Source organism: Antechinus flavipes, chromosome 3 (assembly GCF_016432865.1).
Source record: "Antechinus flavipes isolate AdamAnt ecotype Samford, QLD, Australia chromosome 3, AdamAnt_v2, whole genome shotgun sequence".
Taxonomy (NCBI): domain Eukaryota; kingdom Metazoa; phylum Chordata; class Mammalia; order Dasyuromorphia; family Dasyuridae; genus Antechinus; species Antechinus flavipes.
Genome location: NC_067400.1, coordinates 179,065,228 through 179,082,899, shown reverse-complemented (window position 1 = coordinate 179,082,899; position 17,672 = coordinate 179,065,228). Strand labels below are relative to the sequence as shown.

At 33.4% G+C, this 17,672-nt stretch overlaps 1 protein-coding gene across 1 annotated transcript in view; it reads left to right on the top strand.

The window, feature by feature from the left end:
• The window catches only part of MRPS9 (mitochondrial ribosomal protein S9), a gene marked incomplete at its 5' end in the record, with an annotated part of 91,164 nt that overhangs the window by 24,451 nt on the left and 49,041 nt on the right, over positions 1-17,672 (top strand). The window contains one exon of the mRNA XM_051990552.1: positions 7,873-8,052. Within this exon, the coding sequence (XP_051846512.1) occupies positions 7,873-8,052 (180 nt within the window). The remainder of the gene's footprint in view (positions 1-7,872; positions 8,053-17,672) is intronic.

The window sequence follows — 17,672 nt, the reverse complement described above, 5'->3', positions numbered from 1 at the left end:
AAAAGCTTGAAGAATTGTCTCTCAAATCATGTATTTTCAGTTATTACTAGAAACAACAGCATTGTGTGTGTGGAGAGGGGATCTTTCTAGTAAAAAAAAGACAATTCTTTTCAATACCAACTAAAAGTCCAGTTATTTCAAAAATCACTGTAACTGCTTAATTTAGATTGAGTTAAAGCGACCATCTTTTGAGCTTCAGTATTATCTTCATATGAATATTTTTTCTCTAATATTCTTAGCATTGTGCAAATATATTTAATGACTTTTTGACTTAGTGTGATGTTTTTAATAAATATTATGAATGTTCAGTGTGTTATATAGTTAAACAATTATGCACAGCTGTCTATATTAAAAGAAATCCAAAGTACATTTTCCCAAAAAATTAGATGATTTAATATAGCACATGTGTAAAAATTGAATATTAATCAAAACTTTTCAATTATTTCCTTTTGTGAAACTTTGGATACAGCTTTTAAGATGAAAATAATTATTATTGATTAATGAACAAATTCATTATTTAAAGCAGTTCTTTTTTTTTTCCTTAGGAACTATTGTCTATTCTTTCAACTAAGGACTGTACTTCCAACAGAACTTACTTTGGTTAATATAGTAGTAATGTCTTTGAAACAATTGTGAAGAATTGTAAAAGTTAAATATATTGTTTGTGAAAGCCAAAATGTTAAAAAAAATGTTTGAAAAGAACTGTATTCTTCTTGAGCAGAAGAAATTTATATTCCAGTAAGACACAGTATTTATACCTTTATCTTTATATTTTAGAGGTCCATGGAATTACACTTGCCTTTTGACACTGAAGCTATATTTTTCAAAATTTTGTTTTGTTTTGTGTTTAGTGATCCACTTTGTTAGAAACAATGTTTTATTCAAAGGTAGAATTAGAAAATAATGTCCAAATAGCTGCCTGAAATGGAAAAAATCTCTTCTGTGGACAAAATTAATGCAACTAGAAAGAAAAAGGCAGATATTTGGGAGAAAATTTATATATAAAATGTCTTTTGACATCTAATTTAAGACATCTAATATAGAGGGAATTAAATGAAATAAATGACCAAAGCCATTCCTACAGATCACTAAAGCCCTAGGAAGTTAAAAAGTTAAAAGATATGAACATTCAATTTCCAAAAAGAAGAATTACTAACTATCACCAATAATTATCCAGATTACCAGTGAATATGAAAATATATTTCTTTCTAATATTGGCAACTAGTTAATTGTTAATCTTCTAGCTTTTTTTTCTCTGCTTAAACTATTAAGAAAAAACAAAAAGATAAGAAAAAGGATATGTTCTTGTTGTACAGACTATTGAATGACAACTGAATGTCATCTGAACACATTTTTTCTGGTTCTGTAATCACTTTGTCAAAGGTGAAGTATTAGTGCCTTGGGGGGAAATTTTCAGTGCCATAGCACAAAGAGATCAGTAGCAGCCAGTGTAATATAATTACTGGTATTTTAAAATGATGTGAAAGCTCTTATTGTGAAAACTAGCAAGTTGAATCTAATTGGCAATAAAAAAAATCATTTTTATATATAGTTGAGCAACTCTTATCCTTTTAAATGAATATGGAACCTGTTTATTCATTCTCAAGCTAAACTGAACCTATTCTTATTATTTATTGTAATATATTGCTTTTATTTCTATTAAATGGTGGAGGTAGAACTAAAATTCAGTTTTTTTGTGTGAGGAAACAGCTTAGAAATACAAGAGCATTTTTCTTAGTTTTTAAAAGCTTTTATCAACAGCTACATTTGCCATCTGCAAAAGAACTATAGATAATATTTAAATTCATAAGCACAAAATATGAAGTTCCAACCTATCATAGAACAAAAAATGAAGGAAGGAAGAAAGAAAGAGGACAAGCCATAAATAATTAGAGAAAACTTCATGAATCATGGCACATCACCACAGCGTTATTTACTTGTCATACTTTTTTTTTAAAGTACATATGTGGGAGCAACTAGTTGGTATCAGGGAATAGAGCACCAGCCCTGAAGTCAAGAGGACCCAAGTTCAAATTTGGCCTCAGACACTTAACACCTCCTGGCTGTGTGACCCTGGACAAGTCACTTAACCCCAATTGCCTCAGCAAAAAAAAAAAAAAAAAAAAAAAAGTACATATGTGAGCTTCTGGCAAGGAACTTTGTCTACCAAAAAAAATTGACACCTCTGTAGTCTCTAGTCTTACTTACCAAGAGAATTGCCCAGTGCCACATAACAAGCATGTCAGAAACAAGACTTGCGGAATTCAGATCTTCTTGATTCAGAAATCATCTCTATTTATACCATATTGACTCTTTCATTGATTATTGACACAAAGGAAGATCAGTGCCATTGACTTTTAAAAGGCAATACCAATTATAATTTTTAATGAGTTTTGGTGTTTTTTGTTATATTCTTTTGCATAGTTAACATTTTATACTCTTAACTTTTTAACTTTGCTAGATTTTCTTTAGATTTTTCTCTTTTTTTTTTAAATCAATTGTCAGTTTATCCAGTCTAACACAGGAATTAGAACCTTAGCACAAAGAAAGACAGTGCTTCCATATGTGTGTGTGTATGTGAGGAGGTGTCAAATGCGTGTAATATGTGTCTTGTATACATTGGCCTATAATCCGTTCCTAAATAAGAGTGAAATAAGAAGTATCCCTCTTCACTCAGCCCCAAACAGCAGCCTCCCAAGTTGGCTGCAGTTCCTGCAAAGATTAGCAAAACGTGGTTTTCATGGGTAAGGAAAACTCATTGCTGCTTTAGCTTTCCCAACACTGTCCTTTGGTGGAATTTATGTATACTCAGGGGCATTGAATAAATAAGGTAGATTTCTGTCCTCTTCTTTGCCCTAGCTTAAATCTTGATCTCAAGAGGGTCATGGCTCATGACCTAAGTCTGAGTTTCTTCTTCTTCATCATGGTCCCCCTCACAGTCTCCTTCTTGAGTAGCCTAGAAGCACACCTCAGGAAATGAATAAAATTAAGCCCTCAACTTTTGATGGGCCAGGAAGAAAGGAGGGAAATGTTTCTTCATTCAGAGAAGTTAGATAATAGTATTGTCAGAATCATAAGCAGAATCACATCCCAAGCCTTGGGTAGAGGCTTATAAAAGTAAAAGTGCTTGGGAATGTCCCAGTTACCTACCTGGTAAGACGTTCCTTTCATTGCTCTAGACTCACCTTTCTCTTTCCCTACCTCCAGACTGTAGGGTCCCAGATGGGAAAGCGGGAACTTTTGCCTTCAGCAAATGATTCCTCTTCCAGAAAAGTTTCCACAGCTTCTGGTGGTTACATCATTCATTCAGGTGCTATATATTTAGGCACTTGGCAAGCTGGGTCCAGGTGGTAAACTTGTCTTACTCCATGCAAACATAGGTCACAGATGTATGACCTTATATATTATGTATATATGAAGCCTTATATATAGGTATTTGCTGTAGTTCAGTAGCTCAACCTCACCAAGCAGCCAGAAAACTTTTTTTAATAGCCTTTTATTTACAGGTTATTTCCCCTCCTTCCCCCCACTCCCTTCCCTAGATGGCAGGATGACCAGTAGATGTTAACTATATTAAAGTATAAATTAGATACACAATAAATATACATGATCAAACAGTTATTTTGCTATACAAAAAGAATCGGACTCTGAAATATTGTACAATTAGCCTGTGAAGGAAATCCAAAATGCTGGCAAGCAAAAATATAGGAATTGGGAATTCAATGTAATGGTTCTTAGTCATCTTTCAGAGTTCTTTCTCTGGGCGTAGCTGGTTCAATTCATTATTGCTCCATTGGAACTGATTTGGTTCATCTCATTGCTGAGGATGGCCAGGTCCATCAGAATTGGTCATCATATAGTATTGTTGTTGAAGTATATAATGATCTCCTGGCCCTGCTTGTTTCACTCAGCCTCAGTTCATGTAGATCTCTCCAGGCCTTTCTGAAATCATCCTGTTGGTCATTTCTTACTGAACAATAATATTCCATAATATTCATATACCACAAATTATTCAGCCATTCTTCAGTTGATGGGCATCTGCTCAGTTTCCAGTTTCTGGCCACTACAGAGAGGGCTGCCACAAACATCCGTGCACATACAGGTACCTTTCCCTTCTTTAAGATCTCTTTGGGATATAAACCCAGTAGTAACACTGCTGGATCAGAGAGTATGCACAGTTTGATAACTTTTTGAACATAGTTCCAAATTGCTCTCCAGAATGGTTGGATGTATTCACAATTCCACCAACAATGTATAAGTGTCCCTGTTTTCCCACACCCCTTCCAACATTCCGCATTATCTTTCCCTGTCATTCTAGCCAGACTGACAGGTGTGTAGTGGTATCTTAGCCTTGTCTTAATTTGCATTTCTCTGATTGATAATGACTTGGAGCATCTTTTCATATGGCTAGAAATAGTTTCAATTTCTTCATCTGAGAATTGTCTGTTCATATCCTTTGACCATTTATCAATTGGAGAATCAGCCAGAAAACTTCTGCCTTATATATGTACTTCCTTAGGCTTTCTAGGTTTTTGAGTTAGACTCTGGGAATGATGGGTTTAAGGGCTGGATTAATTTGTTTTTGTTTTTGGATGGAGTTTTGGGGAACATTTTAATTGCTTTTCCAATTACATGTGAAAACAATTTTTAACATTAAAATTTTTTTTTTTTAATTTCAGATTCTTTCTCCCTTCCCCACTCCTTAAAAAGGCAAGCAATTGATATCAATTTATACATGTGTAGTCTGCAAAATTGCAATTTCCATATTGATCACTTTGTGAAAGAAAACACAATATCCACCCCCTCCAAGGGAAAAAAAGAAAAAAAAAATTAATATGCTTCAATTTGCTTTCAAACTCCATCAGTTCTTTCATTGCAGGTGGAGAGCATTTTTCATCAGATCTGGTTCAGATCATTGTATACTGAGAATAGCTAAGAAACAGTTCTCAAACTGTATTGCTGTTACCCATGTGAGATGAGATGAATGAATCTGGCTGAGGCTCCTAGCTTATGTGCTCTACACTGAATATAAACTAATTATTATATCACTAGGAAACCATTTATTGTTATAAGATTAAATCAATCATACTGAACTTTAAAAACTATTCATCACCATGCTAAACTAGATAACCATTGTCCCATCAATTCCACTGACTTAACACCTTGTAAGAATCCTTGTTTCAGAGTTCTGGCCCATAACGTAGGATTATAGCAAACTTTACCCTAGAGTAAAGAGAGACTGGCCTTATAATGTTGAAACACCCATGTGTCCTTTTTACTAATGGATAGTATTTCCTTCAGACCAAACAGATTCTATTTCTCAAACCATGTTTAGTCCTCATAGGACCTGTCAATGAAAACCTTTGTCATCTAGAACTTTACATCCTGAATAGAAAACATATCATTCTAAATGAGTAGTTGAACTAGATCCTACAATGGCTGCCATAGGCACAATGCCATTCTTTTCTGTGAGTAGAACATGGTTGAAATCAGTAGCTCCAACATCCTAGTAGCTGCAACTATCCTCATACCCTCTCAGCTTTGCCTCAGAATCTTTCAGCTTCACATCTATCTAGTGACTTTTCAGCAAAACTAAATTGGATATTCATCTTTAGCAGGATGGACCTTACCCCTCCCCATGAGAACAAGATAAGTGATTTCTAATGTTTCTTAGGTGAAGACAGCCCTTCCTTTTCAGCCTACAATGGCCTATGTTTCTTATAATCTTGCCTAGGACTAATCCTGTGTGACTCTCCATCCTCTAGAGAAGAACCTTGGCTATAACCTTTAGATAAAAGGAATTCTTGTCCTTGATAATACAGATGAGTATGTGACTTGGGGCCAGTATGTTGAACAAAAGAACCATGGTCATGGGGAGAAAATAGATATAGATATAGGTTGGTTGGTTGGTTAGTACCCTTCATTCTCAAAAAGGACCAAAATGACATCAGTATGTTAGAGTCAAGAGAGTGTGTCTGACTAGTTGATCAGACCAAAACAAGCTTGCTCTGTCAAAAGTTGGACCCAGAAAAGTCCCTGTGAACATTTGGGATAGATTTTCAAAACTTTGCACATCTCACATTTCTTCTGAGTTAATTCAATTCTGTTTTGCTCATAGAGCATAGCTCCTTGTCTGATAAGTGCATGCCATGCTGAGCGGTCCTGTTCCAGTGTCTCCCACGTCATACAATCAGTTCTAAAGTTCTTAAGATGGATCTTGAATATCCTTGTATTGCTTTTTTCTGACTATCTTGTGAGCACTTGTCCTGTGTTGAGTTCTCCATAAAACAGTCTTTTTGGCAAGCATACATTTAACATTTGAACATTATAGCCAGTTCAGCAGAGTTGTGTTCTCTGCAATAATTTGAATACATGGCAGTTTAGTTTGGAAAAGGTCCTTAGTGTCTGGTATCTTATCCTGCCGGATCATCTTCAGAATCTTCTTAAGACAATTCAAATGGAAATGATTCAGTTTTTTGGCATGAAACTGGTAATACTGTTAAGGTTTCACAGGCATACAACAATGAGATTACCAAAGACGGCTCTTATGTATATCTTCACTTTGGTAGTCAGTCTAATACCTCTTCTTTCCCACACTTTCCTTTGGAACTTTCCAAACACTGAGCCAGCTCTGGCAATGCCTATGTCAACCTCGTTATCAGTGGTTCCATCCCAGGCTATGTGCTACCTGATGATAGCCTGTAGATCTCACTCTCACACACACACACACACACACACACACACACACACACACACACACACACACACATATCAGATAGTACATAGCCTGGTTGAGAACAATGATGTGGATGCTTCATCTTTCATCCCAAGCCTAATCTTCTAGGCACATGGGGCCATCCATAGCAACATATTTTTTTTCTCTTCCTGAAGTAGATCTTGACATCTGACATCCTACTGGAGTCAGGAGCATCCTTCCTTGGTGTTTTCTGGTGATTCATAGTCTCATCCTTGTCCTGCTTAGATTCCAGATTTTCTCCATTTTTGTTGATTTCCAAATTAGTTGGATATTGAGAATAGTCACCAGAAGAAATGGTATTGAATCCCATCTGGCAGAGCCATGATAGAATCAATTGGTTTATCACTTTTTTAACTGAGTGGAAATTATTAACTACATTAATATTATTGATTACATTATTAACAGTATATCAACTGTATATTAATTACAAAATTGCCAGTTACCAGTTTTGTTTGTTCTGGCCTCAGAATAGTTTCTTCAAGGTGCCCAGCTTCCAGTTGTCCGTACCAAGGGCTAATGATGAGTAAAGGAGAATTATTCACCAGTGGCTCTTATGGGACTGTCTTATATGGTTGTCAGGTGGTACAATAGCCTCTACCCAAGCCACCTTCTGCATACTACCTTTCCCTCTTCACTTTTTTTATACTTTATTCCCTTCCATACACTTTACTTCTTTGCTGTAATATAAGTACTTAATGAATGCTTGTTTATATAGTGACTTTGTTTTATAATTTCCACTTAACATTTTGTGTCTGTATATATATTTCCAATTATTTCTTTACTAGTTTTGTATTTTATTTTGTTTACATTTGATGATCATAATTAAAGTCTGTGTTTTAAATGCAGTTTCCAGTAGGAAATAAGCTCCAAATCTTCATTTGAAATGTTAGACTTTCCAAGATATTACAAGTAAAAATATGTCTTTAACATTGCTAAGGAGCCTCAGCAAATTTGTTAATAACTTCTTTTACCCTAGTCTCATTATAAACAAATCTCCCTTCTACTTTGATAGCTTTTTTATTTAGAGGTGATGTATGCTTATAGCCTCTTTTGTTTAAAAATGACTGTTGCAAGAACAAAATAAAATTTTCTTTCTTTTTTAAATTTTTGGTCAGGTATTAAGGGTAATACATACCACCAACACTACACAGAAGAAAAATGTTGCAACCTCAGAACATGGAGAATATACAGTGGCTTTTATTAAAAAACAGATTGAAGAATTCAACATAGGAAAGAGACATTTAGCCAATATGATGGGAGAAGATCCAGAAACTTTTACCCAAGAGGATATTGATGTAAGTACAGTTGCTCTTTTATAGAAATAACAGTATAGAGTTGGGTTATTGAAAGCAGATGAACCCCTCACTCTTTCTAAATTTTAATTGAATTGTCTAGATGAAAATATCATTTATATTTCTCAGGTAGGAATTATATCGTTGAATAGATATAATGCATCTACTGCTGTGTAAGGTCAGATATCACAGTATAAGATTGCTATTTGTGTCTTGTTTGTAACTTTCAGTTTTAACTGAAAGGATTATTCTCCTTGTTTCAAGGTCATGAGACCTCTACAAGTGTTTAGGTGATTATAATATGAGTAAAATTTTTTTGTTAATAGTTAGGTTATGTTTTCTTGCAAGATGATATATCAGATTATAATGGAAATATCAGATTTATGGGAATTACTGTAAATAAACCTGAATATGATGTGTTAAATATTTGTTAATATATACTTGCATTGTTAAAAAGGTTAAAAATTAAGAATTGGACTTGAGTTTTCATTCTAGTTCTCCTATAGCAAGGACTTATTAAAATTTTATGTTAATACATTGGATTTAATATGTAATTTTTTAAAAACATGTTTAACATATATTGGATTATTTGCCATTTAAAGGAGGGAGGGGAATTTGAAACACAAGGTTTTGCAAGGGTCAATATTGAAAAATTATCCATGCACGTATTTTGAAAATAAAAAGCTTTAATAAAAAAAAATTATGTTAAATTAGGGAATTAGTAGTAATAATTGGTGATATTTGATTGCTAAGTAACTTGAAATTATTGGAGAAATTGTTCAATTTAACTACGAACTATTCACCATGCTCTGATAAAAGTGCCGATTCTTAACATCCATATAATCTTATTCTTAAATGTTATGAATAATTTATAACCAGGTATAACTATCTTATTACAAAGTCTAATCTTCATCAGAGTGTTAAAAGTATTTGGTAGGACATGATTCTTTTTTTTATACACTTTAATTACTTTCACATTGTCCAGAAATCTCAACCAAAGATATACTTTAGTATCATTTGAAATCCAGCTAAGTTGGAATTGCTTTTGTTTATTTTGTTCTTTTTTGGTTTGGGAGGGAGGGTGGTGGGTAGCAGTATTCCATGTTAATTCTATTATAAAATAATCAGTAGTTCATTCTGAACCAACTACTTATTCAGTTAGCTTTATATTCTAATGAAGTTTTATTTAACTTACATCTTAGTAATGTACAAAAAACAGTAGCTTTCTTAAAATGCCTAGTTTCTCTTTTAACCTCTGTGTTGAATGCCACCAAAAATATCCTTAATGTCTTAGAAAATTTTTATCTATTTTTAAAAATTAGATATATAATACTCCATTGTAATAATGCTTTCTCCATTGAGCTCATTTGAATTTTTAGGTGGTTTAGGTGATCTGTCTATTTCACGAATAATAGTAAGATGATAATATTAGCATTGGTTACATCTTTGATTTATAGCTATTTTTTAATTACATAGTTACAATAACAAGCACAAAGCATCAGCCAAATCTTTAATCAAAAGTAAGATTGAACCTCATGGTTTTTAAAAGAAAATCACATTTGAAGAAGGTTTTAAAAGCCATCCAAATGGCTTTTAAAAAAAAAAAATTCTGTTTAGTTTTTTTATTTTGATTAACTACTGTCTCAAAATTCTTTTATACTTTGAAAGATAATAATCATTTTATACCTTGATGTGTTCCATTTTATTTTATAATATATACTGTATGTATTCTTATTATTACTGTTAGTAATAAATAAAATACTAACCAAAACCTTTCCGTGATTATTGCTTTTGTTCTTGAAGTATCTGTAATGTCATTTGTAAATCTTCCAGGTAATTTATGTAAGCCAGGGAAGAAGAAATAGTATAGTGCAAAATCCTTTATGAAGTACTTTGCTTATACCATGAAATAATTTAGTTTGTATTTCAGGGATTCATAATTTCAAAGTGGACTCTTTATCCAGTGATAAAATTCATGACCTATCCACATCTTCTCTTTCTATGAGATTCTACTTTATGTCTGTCCATGAATCCATTATGAGCAGTTCATCATACGCACACAGCAGTTTTCCCTCTCCTTTCCCCCCAGTTCTAGGATGCCCATCTGATATCTCTTGGTATTGTTTTATGACCATTTTGCCACTTTTTCGATTCCTACATCTCCCAGATGCTATTCTCTACACAACTTCTTTTACACAAACTATAGTTGGTAAGATTTTTATGTTCAGATTTATTGTCATTACTAACTTATGTGACCTTGTGCAAATTAGATCTTTCTAGCCTTATCTGTATAATGAGGGAATTGGCCTTAATGGCCTTTTTTTTTCTGTTTTATCTATAATAATGAGCCAATGATTTTTCTTCTGCTAATCCTACTTTTGCCTTCCATGCATTTATCCATTGCCCTTTAAACCACCTAAAATTTTGATTTTTTTTTTGTATATTATGTGTGTTCTATCCATAGCCATATATATCATCACCAGAAGAGTGTCAAAGTTAAAGAAAAGTTTTTCTGTTTCAGGAAGCAGATTGGAATAGTTGAAAATACAGTATAATTTACCAAATGAAATTCCATCTACTCTCTTCTGTTTTATTTTGGACCTAGTTTGATTATCTATGTGCAGTGTCTGTTTACATGCTCAAAGAAATATTGATCTGGTCTGCTGAAGAATATTATATGTGAAAGTCTGCTTTTTCATCTTTTCATTTTTCTTCAGTATGTATGTAGATTATTTCCCATAATTTTAAAGAGATAAGAAATGAGGTATATGGATCACTAATTACTGATGTCCTTTTCATTGCTTGTTGAAGCCATTTGTGATCCCCCCCCTCCTCTTCCATCAGTGCTTTCCCTTTTTTAGATATCAGTCTCTCAATGCCTTCATAATTCTATCACCTCCAGCCCACATTTCCTCTTTGCAATCAACCTGGTCCAGCTGTTCCAGCTGTCATCATCAACTTTTAGTGTCATTTTTTTCTTCTTCACATGACATGTTAAAAAATCCACAGGTCATTGGTGGTTCTGCTGGTGTCATTTGGGAAAAGATCTATTTAGAAAAAGTGAAAAAATCTCTTCCTTTTTTATTTGCATCTTGTCCTTCTTTCAGTTTGATCTTTGAATTATCTTATAATCATTTTATCTAATTGAACCTCACACATCAGATTTGTTTTTTCCTTCACTTCTCATTGTTTTATCAGGTGATAGAGTGCATAATTTTTCAGCACTTTCTGTTTTGAAGTAAGTTAATAGTCAGAACCACTGTTGCTTTGGTTCTCTTTGGTCTCTACTCTTCAGGGAAATCACTTAACTTATTGCTTTGTTGCTTTATTGTTGATGATTGTGGGCCGTGTTGGCCTCCTGATTTAGGCAATTGCTTTACATTTATTAAACGGTTTTTATAGGAAATAGTGGTAGGCCTTAGAAATGATTTGTCATTTATTTTCTTCCTATTTCTCAGCATTAGTAACTTGTTTGAGAATGGTTGGGTATTCAGACCACATTTTTTTTATTCTTTTTATCTTTCTCATTTGATGTTGATTCTTTTGGTTAACTAACTGTAGGGCAGTACAAATAGCCTTACTATTTAGTGTCTATGGAACTAGCACCTGCACAAATTCTAGAAGTGCCAAACAGAGCATAATTTGACCCTCTGAAGATTGTTGTCTTTAAGAATATACAATTATTAAACTTCTCCTTGCAGTTGATTGTAATACCCTTAGAGATTATTGATATGTGAGTCTTATTTGTTCCTAACAAAAAATGATCCAGGCTTTTGTGCTTTTGTAAATGTTTGCTTTATTTAATTCTGTGAACTATACAATCTAGAAATACAGGCCTGTTTTCTATCCTGCATACATGACACCATCTCCTGTCTCTAAGCTTTTGCACTGACTGTTCCCTAGGCTTGTCATATTCTCCTTCCCAACTTCTGATTCTTGAAGCCTTTGGCTTTAAGATGCAGTTCAAGAACCATGTGGGGGGGGGGGGTGGATGGGGGGGGGGGGAGGTGGGGCTCTTCTGGTCCTCAACACCCTCTTCCCCTCACATACACCAGTTTTTATATCTCTAAGATTATATTCCATCCAATCTATATTTATCCTGTGCATTGTATTAATACATGCCACTTTCTCTATCAGAATGTAAACTGAGGGCAGTGACTTTTCACTTTTCTTTTTATCCCTCATATTTACTTAGCAAAGTATCTGATATAATAAGCACTTAATGCATGTGAACTGATTAATTGAATTCCCTTTTCTAGTAAGTACTCTTAGATTTTCTGTCATACTTTAATGTTCTTGTAGTACCTCTTTTCCCACCTACCCATTACCTCCTATAAAATGCAATGTCTAATCTGTTGTCATAATCAAACTTGTTAGAATTGTATGTAATATTTAGAGTTGGGATACTCTTAAGAACAAAAAGGCTTCTATTGTGAATTTAAGCGTACAACTTTTGTGATAGTTATTTCTGTTCTTTAGACTATCCTTCATTCACCCTTAGTTACTTTGAGGTCTTGTTCCCATTCAACTCTGATTCTAATTTCCTCTTGGCTTCAGAACTGCTGGCTTTTCCTAGAATGTACCTTAAGACCCAGGACTTCCTTCCCCTAAATCAGCTTTTCACTTCTGTCACCTACTAATCATGGAACATCCCTCTGCAAAGTCTGCCCTCCTTCTATCATTGTTGAGGTCCTCCTGACATTTAAGGGGTCCAAACTAGCTTCTCTTCATTCCCCTTCCTGTGCCTGATTTTTGGATTTCAAACCTTCATCCTCTTCCCATTTCACCACTCCCTCTTCCCAATTCACCACTCCCCTTGCTCAACTCCCTTTTGAATGAAAGTTCCTCGAGGGTAAGGATTGCCTTTCTTTTTGCTGGCATTTGTATTCTCAACTCTTAATGCAGAACATGGCATTTGATAAGCACTTCATAAATGCTTGTTTCTGTCTGTCTCTCATAACTGTCTTCCAGGTAATTAAATTTGCTAAAAGTTAGCTATCCCAGCAAATAATAATATTGAAGATTGTTATAGGTAAACTTGTGTGGCACCAGGCATGATCTAAGGTTGTTTAACTAAATAATGTGATATCTAATAGAAAGCATGACAAAAATATGGAAGATGAAAAAATTGAAAGTTTATCATTAAAAAAAACTATCAGGCAGGATTACTTATGATTAAATATACCTTTCAAAAACATTTTTAGAGATCTGATCCACAGAATTCTCACTTTGATTTTGGTGTAGCATTGAATAAAAAGATTCTCATCAGTTTCCATGTTTAGTCATTGAATAAATGGATTCTAAAGAAACAAATCTTCTAATAACCAATGGTGATTTTTAAACCAAGCAACTGTGGTCCCATTCCTGGTACTCAATATTAACTTACACATATTTTAGAATCATATTCCAAGGAACATAGATTTAGAATTGGAAGGGAACTCAGAAAACATATAGTGTAGTCTACTTTTTCATTTTACAGATAAGGAAATTGAGACCTAGGGAAATTAAGGGACATACCTTGATTACACAAGTAGTAAGGATCAATTAATCAACAAGTATTTACTAAGCTTCTGTTATATACTAGTTACAAAGACTAAAATGTAAGTTTCTGCTCTCAAGGAAATTACTCTGTGTAATAGAATGGCAATATGTACTTATATAAGTAATAAAATAAATACAAGGTAATAAGGGTATGTGTGAGGTGGTAGCCTTCATCTTGAAGGTGACATTACAGCTGTGTGCATTCCACACAGCTGAGTTTTGAAAGAAACCAAGAATTCTAAGTGAAGTGAAGGAGGGAGTGTGTTCCAAGCATGCAGTACAGAGGCATATAAATTGGGGATAAAATTTTGTGTGTGATGAATAGCAAGGAGAACAATCTGGCTGGACCTCAGAATGCTAGTAAAATTTGAACCCAGATCTTCTGAGAAGATTTAAAACAAACAAGTAGAATACACTACAGAGTCTCTTGTGTCTACCACACACTTTAATTTTCTCACTGAGAGTCAGATGCTGAAAATGTTTTATTTGAGATATATATTATACATATATAATATATAAAATTATATTTCTGCTGTAAAAAAAAATGAAAGATTTAGCCAATATCATTGTGGCTTTATATCCTTACTTGTCTTTCTTTATTAAACATAGATTTTTGAACTTTTAAATTGCTACTATAGTAATTTGAAACAGTAGTTAAAGACATTTCAGTCATGTTGACTGTTTTGAGTTGGAATTTATTAATGCTTATATTTGGGAATTAAAGTTAAGCTGTACATTACTTTTGAATTTCAGGGGAAAAGCCAGCAAATTGATATATAACTGCAGAAGTCTACCAATTACTTTTTAATTGGTATTATAGACCTTGCTCTGAAACCAGAATGTTTTATTCTCCTAAGTGTGAATATGCTGTATGAAGTTTCTCTAATTGATTTGCTGTGCCCATTCCATTTGATGTATCATTTTTCACAATATTTCATAATTTGTGCTCATTTCTAATGAACAGAGTCGTTAGGACAGGCATGTCTAAGTACAACTGACAGCTAACATTAGGTGCCAGATGCAGTTTATAAAGCTATGTAGAACTGCAGAGAACAGTTTAAATAAATTAGCACCTGTACATTAGTCTCACTTGCTGGTAATTTATAAGCGAATCAGTAGAGATGACATTTAGGTAAGTCATTGATCAAGTTAACAGCTGCATACCCACTGCCCAGCTGGGATACCTAATTAATAGAGATTGCAGTCTTGACCCAGTGCTTCTCCCCGTTTGAATCTGCAATCTTTTTTTAGTTCTCAATTTAAGCTTAAGGATGTAGTAAATACTTTGCCTTCCTTTCAGCAGTCAAAATCATTGATATTCCAGTTTCTGAAAATGTAACTAATAGTTTTATTAATCAAAGATTACCTTAAGCATCATGACCTACTTAGATTAACTGTTATTATTATTCACTGTATGTATGTGTTTATAGTCATTTGTTCAGCTTAGAGAATCTGTATTGCATATATATTCAAATATCTAAAAGATCTTGTATTTAATATATATTACACATTTAGTTTTGGAAAAAGCATCTTCAAATAATTAGCTAATTATTTGGAGCTAGATTAATATGTGAAATACTTTTCAGAAAGTTACTTTGCTTAGAAACAATAATTTGAATATCTATTGAACACATCTGTAGTATCAAAATATCCAAGATAAATTAATTTCTTAGTTTTCTGGTTGTATATACTCTTAGTTGTGTTTTTAAAATAAGATATACTAATTAACATTTTACTTAGATGAAAAATAAATTTTTCCTCTTCCAGAATATTAAAGAAAATAGGGTGAACATATAGTTTCATTTAGTTCCCCTAGAATAAATTGTAGTGTTATTCAAAGGATCCATAGTACTTAACTTAAAATTTACTTTTATCTTATTTGACTCAAAGGAGAGTTCTTTTTTGGTATTTTAAAAGCAGGAAAAAAAAAAAAGGAAGCAACTTTTTTTTTTCTAGTAAATTTATTTATTTTTAATATATATTACTTTATAAATCATGTTTGGAGAGAAATATCAGAGAAAAGGGGAAAAACCAGGGGAGATTTTTTTTAAAAATGGAAAAAAGAAGTGAACATAGTATGTGATGATTTACATTCACTCTCCTTAGTTCTTTTTCTGGATGCAGATGGCATTTTCTGTCCAAAATCTACTGGGATTATTTTAGATCACTGAACCACTAAGAAGAACCAAATCTTTCATAGTTGATCCTCGCGCATTCTTGCTGTTACTGTGCATAGTGTATTCCTAGTTCTGCCTGTTTTGCTCAGCAAAATCTTTCCAGGCCTTTCTAAAATCAGTTTCTTACATCATTTTTTATAGAACAATAATATTCCATTATCTAAATATAGCATAACGTGTTCAGCCATTCCCCAATTGATGGGCATCTACTTATTTTCCAGTTCTTTACTGTCACAAAAAGAGTTGCTACAAACATTTTTGCCCATGTGAGTCCTTTTCCTTCCTTTAAAATATCCTTGGGATACAGACCCAGTAATGGCACTGCTGGGTCAAAAGGTTTTAAAGCCATTTGCGTATAGTTCCAAATTGCTCTCCAGAATGGTTGGATTATTTCACAATTTCATCAATGCATTAGTGTCCTAGTTTTCTCATATACCCTCCAACATTTATCACTATCTTTAAAGGAAGTAATTTTTTAATTTAAAAGTTATTTCATCAGAATATTTTCTATTTTGTTTCATTTGTAATATCTACCATCCAAAAGTAAATATACCAAGAACTTTATTTTACTTAATTTTTTCCCTTTGAATTCTATTCTTGGCTTTACATATTCTTCCTGGTTTCAATTTGTTTGTTTAAGTACTTAAGATGTAATTTAAGAAGTATTTTCCATATATTATTAACATTTGGAAAGTTCTCCCAATACAATGGTATCTGTTTTGTCAGGCTAGCTCTGCAGAAACATCAAGTAGGCACCCTGGGGCTTAGTTTGGCTGGAACCTCAGAAAGAACCACAGAAACACTGCATCTGTGCTATAGTCCGAGAGAGGGAATCAGCACACCTGATAAGTCCAGAAGCATTGGGGCAAGGACACTGCTGATTGGGCACTTGCAGGACGGTAGACCTTTTGGTTGGGGGTTCCAGATCAGAGGGAAGAGGTGAAGTGAAGCTAGAGGTTTCCCCTCCCCTCCCCATGATTGGAGATGCTTACACCAGTACTTCTCATTAAAAAAAAATGGGCAAAGAAGAACCCAACTATGAAAACTTACTGTGGAACCAGGGAAATTCATCTTCAGAGGAAGACACTGAGGTAAAAATAATTTCTATCCCAAAGAATAATGTTAAATCATTCTTATGGAAGAACACAAAAAAGGATTTAAAATAAAATGAGAGACATTGAGGAAAAACTTTTTTAAAAAATTAATAAAAACCATCTAAGAAAAATGAGATTATGAAAAAAAAAGTTGTCCAATTAGAATAGGAGGTACAGAGTCTTAAAGATGAAAATAATTATTCGAAAATTAGAATTGGGCAAGAGGAAACCAGTGAAGCTATAAGAGACCAAGAAATAACAAAACAGAATGTGAAACATAAGAAAAACAACAGATCTAGAAAACAGATCAAGAGGAAAAAATATAAAAATAATTAGACTACCTGAAAGCGGTGACCAAAAAAAAGAACCTTGACACAGTAATGTAAGAAATAATCCAAGAAAATTTTCCTGTAGTAGTAGAACGTGTGGGGAAAGTACAAGTAGAAAAAAAAAAAAAAATCTACCAATCACCACCTCAAAGAGTCCTTTTGTGGAAAACACATAGAAATATTATTGCCAGATTTTGAAATCCCCAGGTCAAAGAGAAAATCTTACAAGAAACAAGAAAAAAAACCCTCACTTACACTAAAGCTATAATTAGAATTATATAGGACTTACCTTAGCAACTACAATAAAAAAATTGCAAGTTCTGGAATCATATCTACCAGGAATCAAAAGAACCAGACCTGTGACCAAAAATATCATATCCAGCAAAAATATTTTATAATGTTGAATTAAAAAAAAAAAGACATTCAACAAACTTGCAGGTTTTCAGGACTTTCAACAAACCCCGAACTCAATATAAAATTTA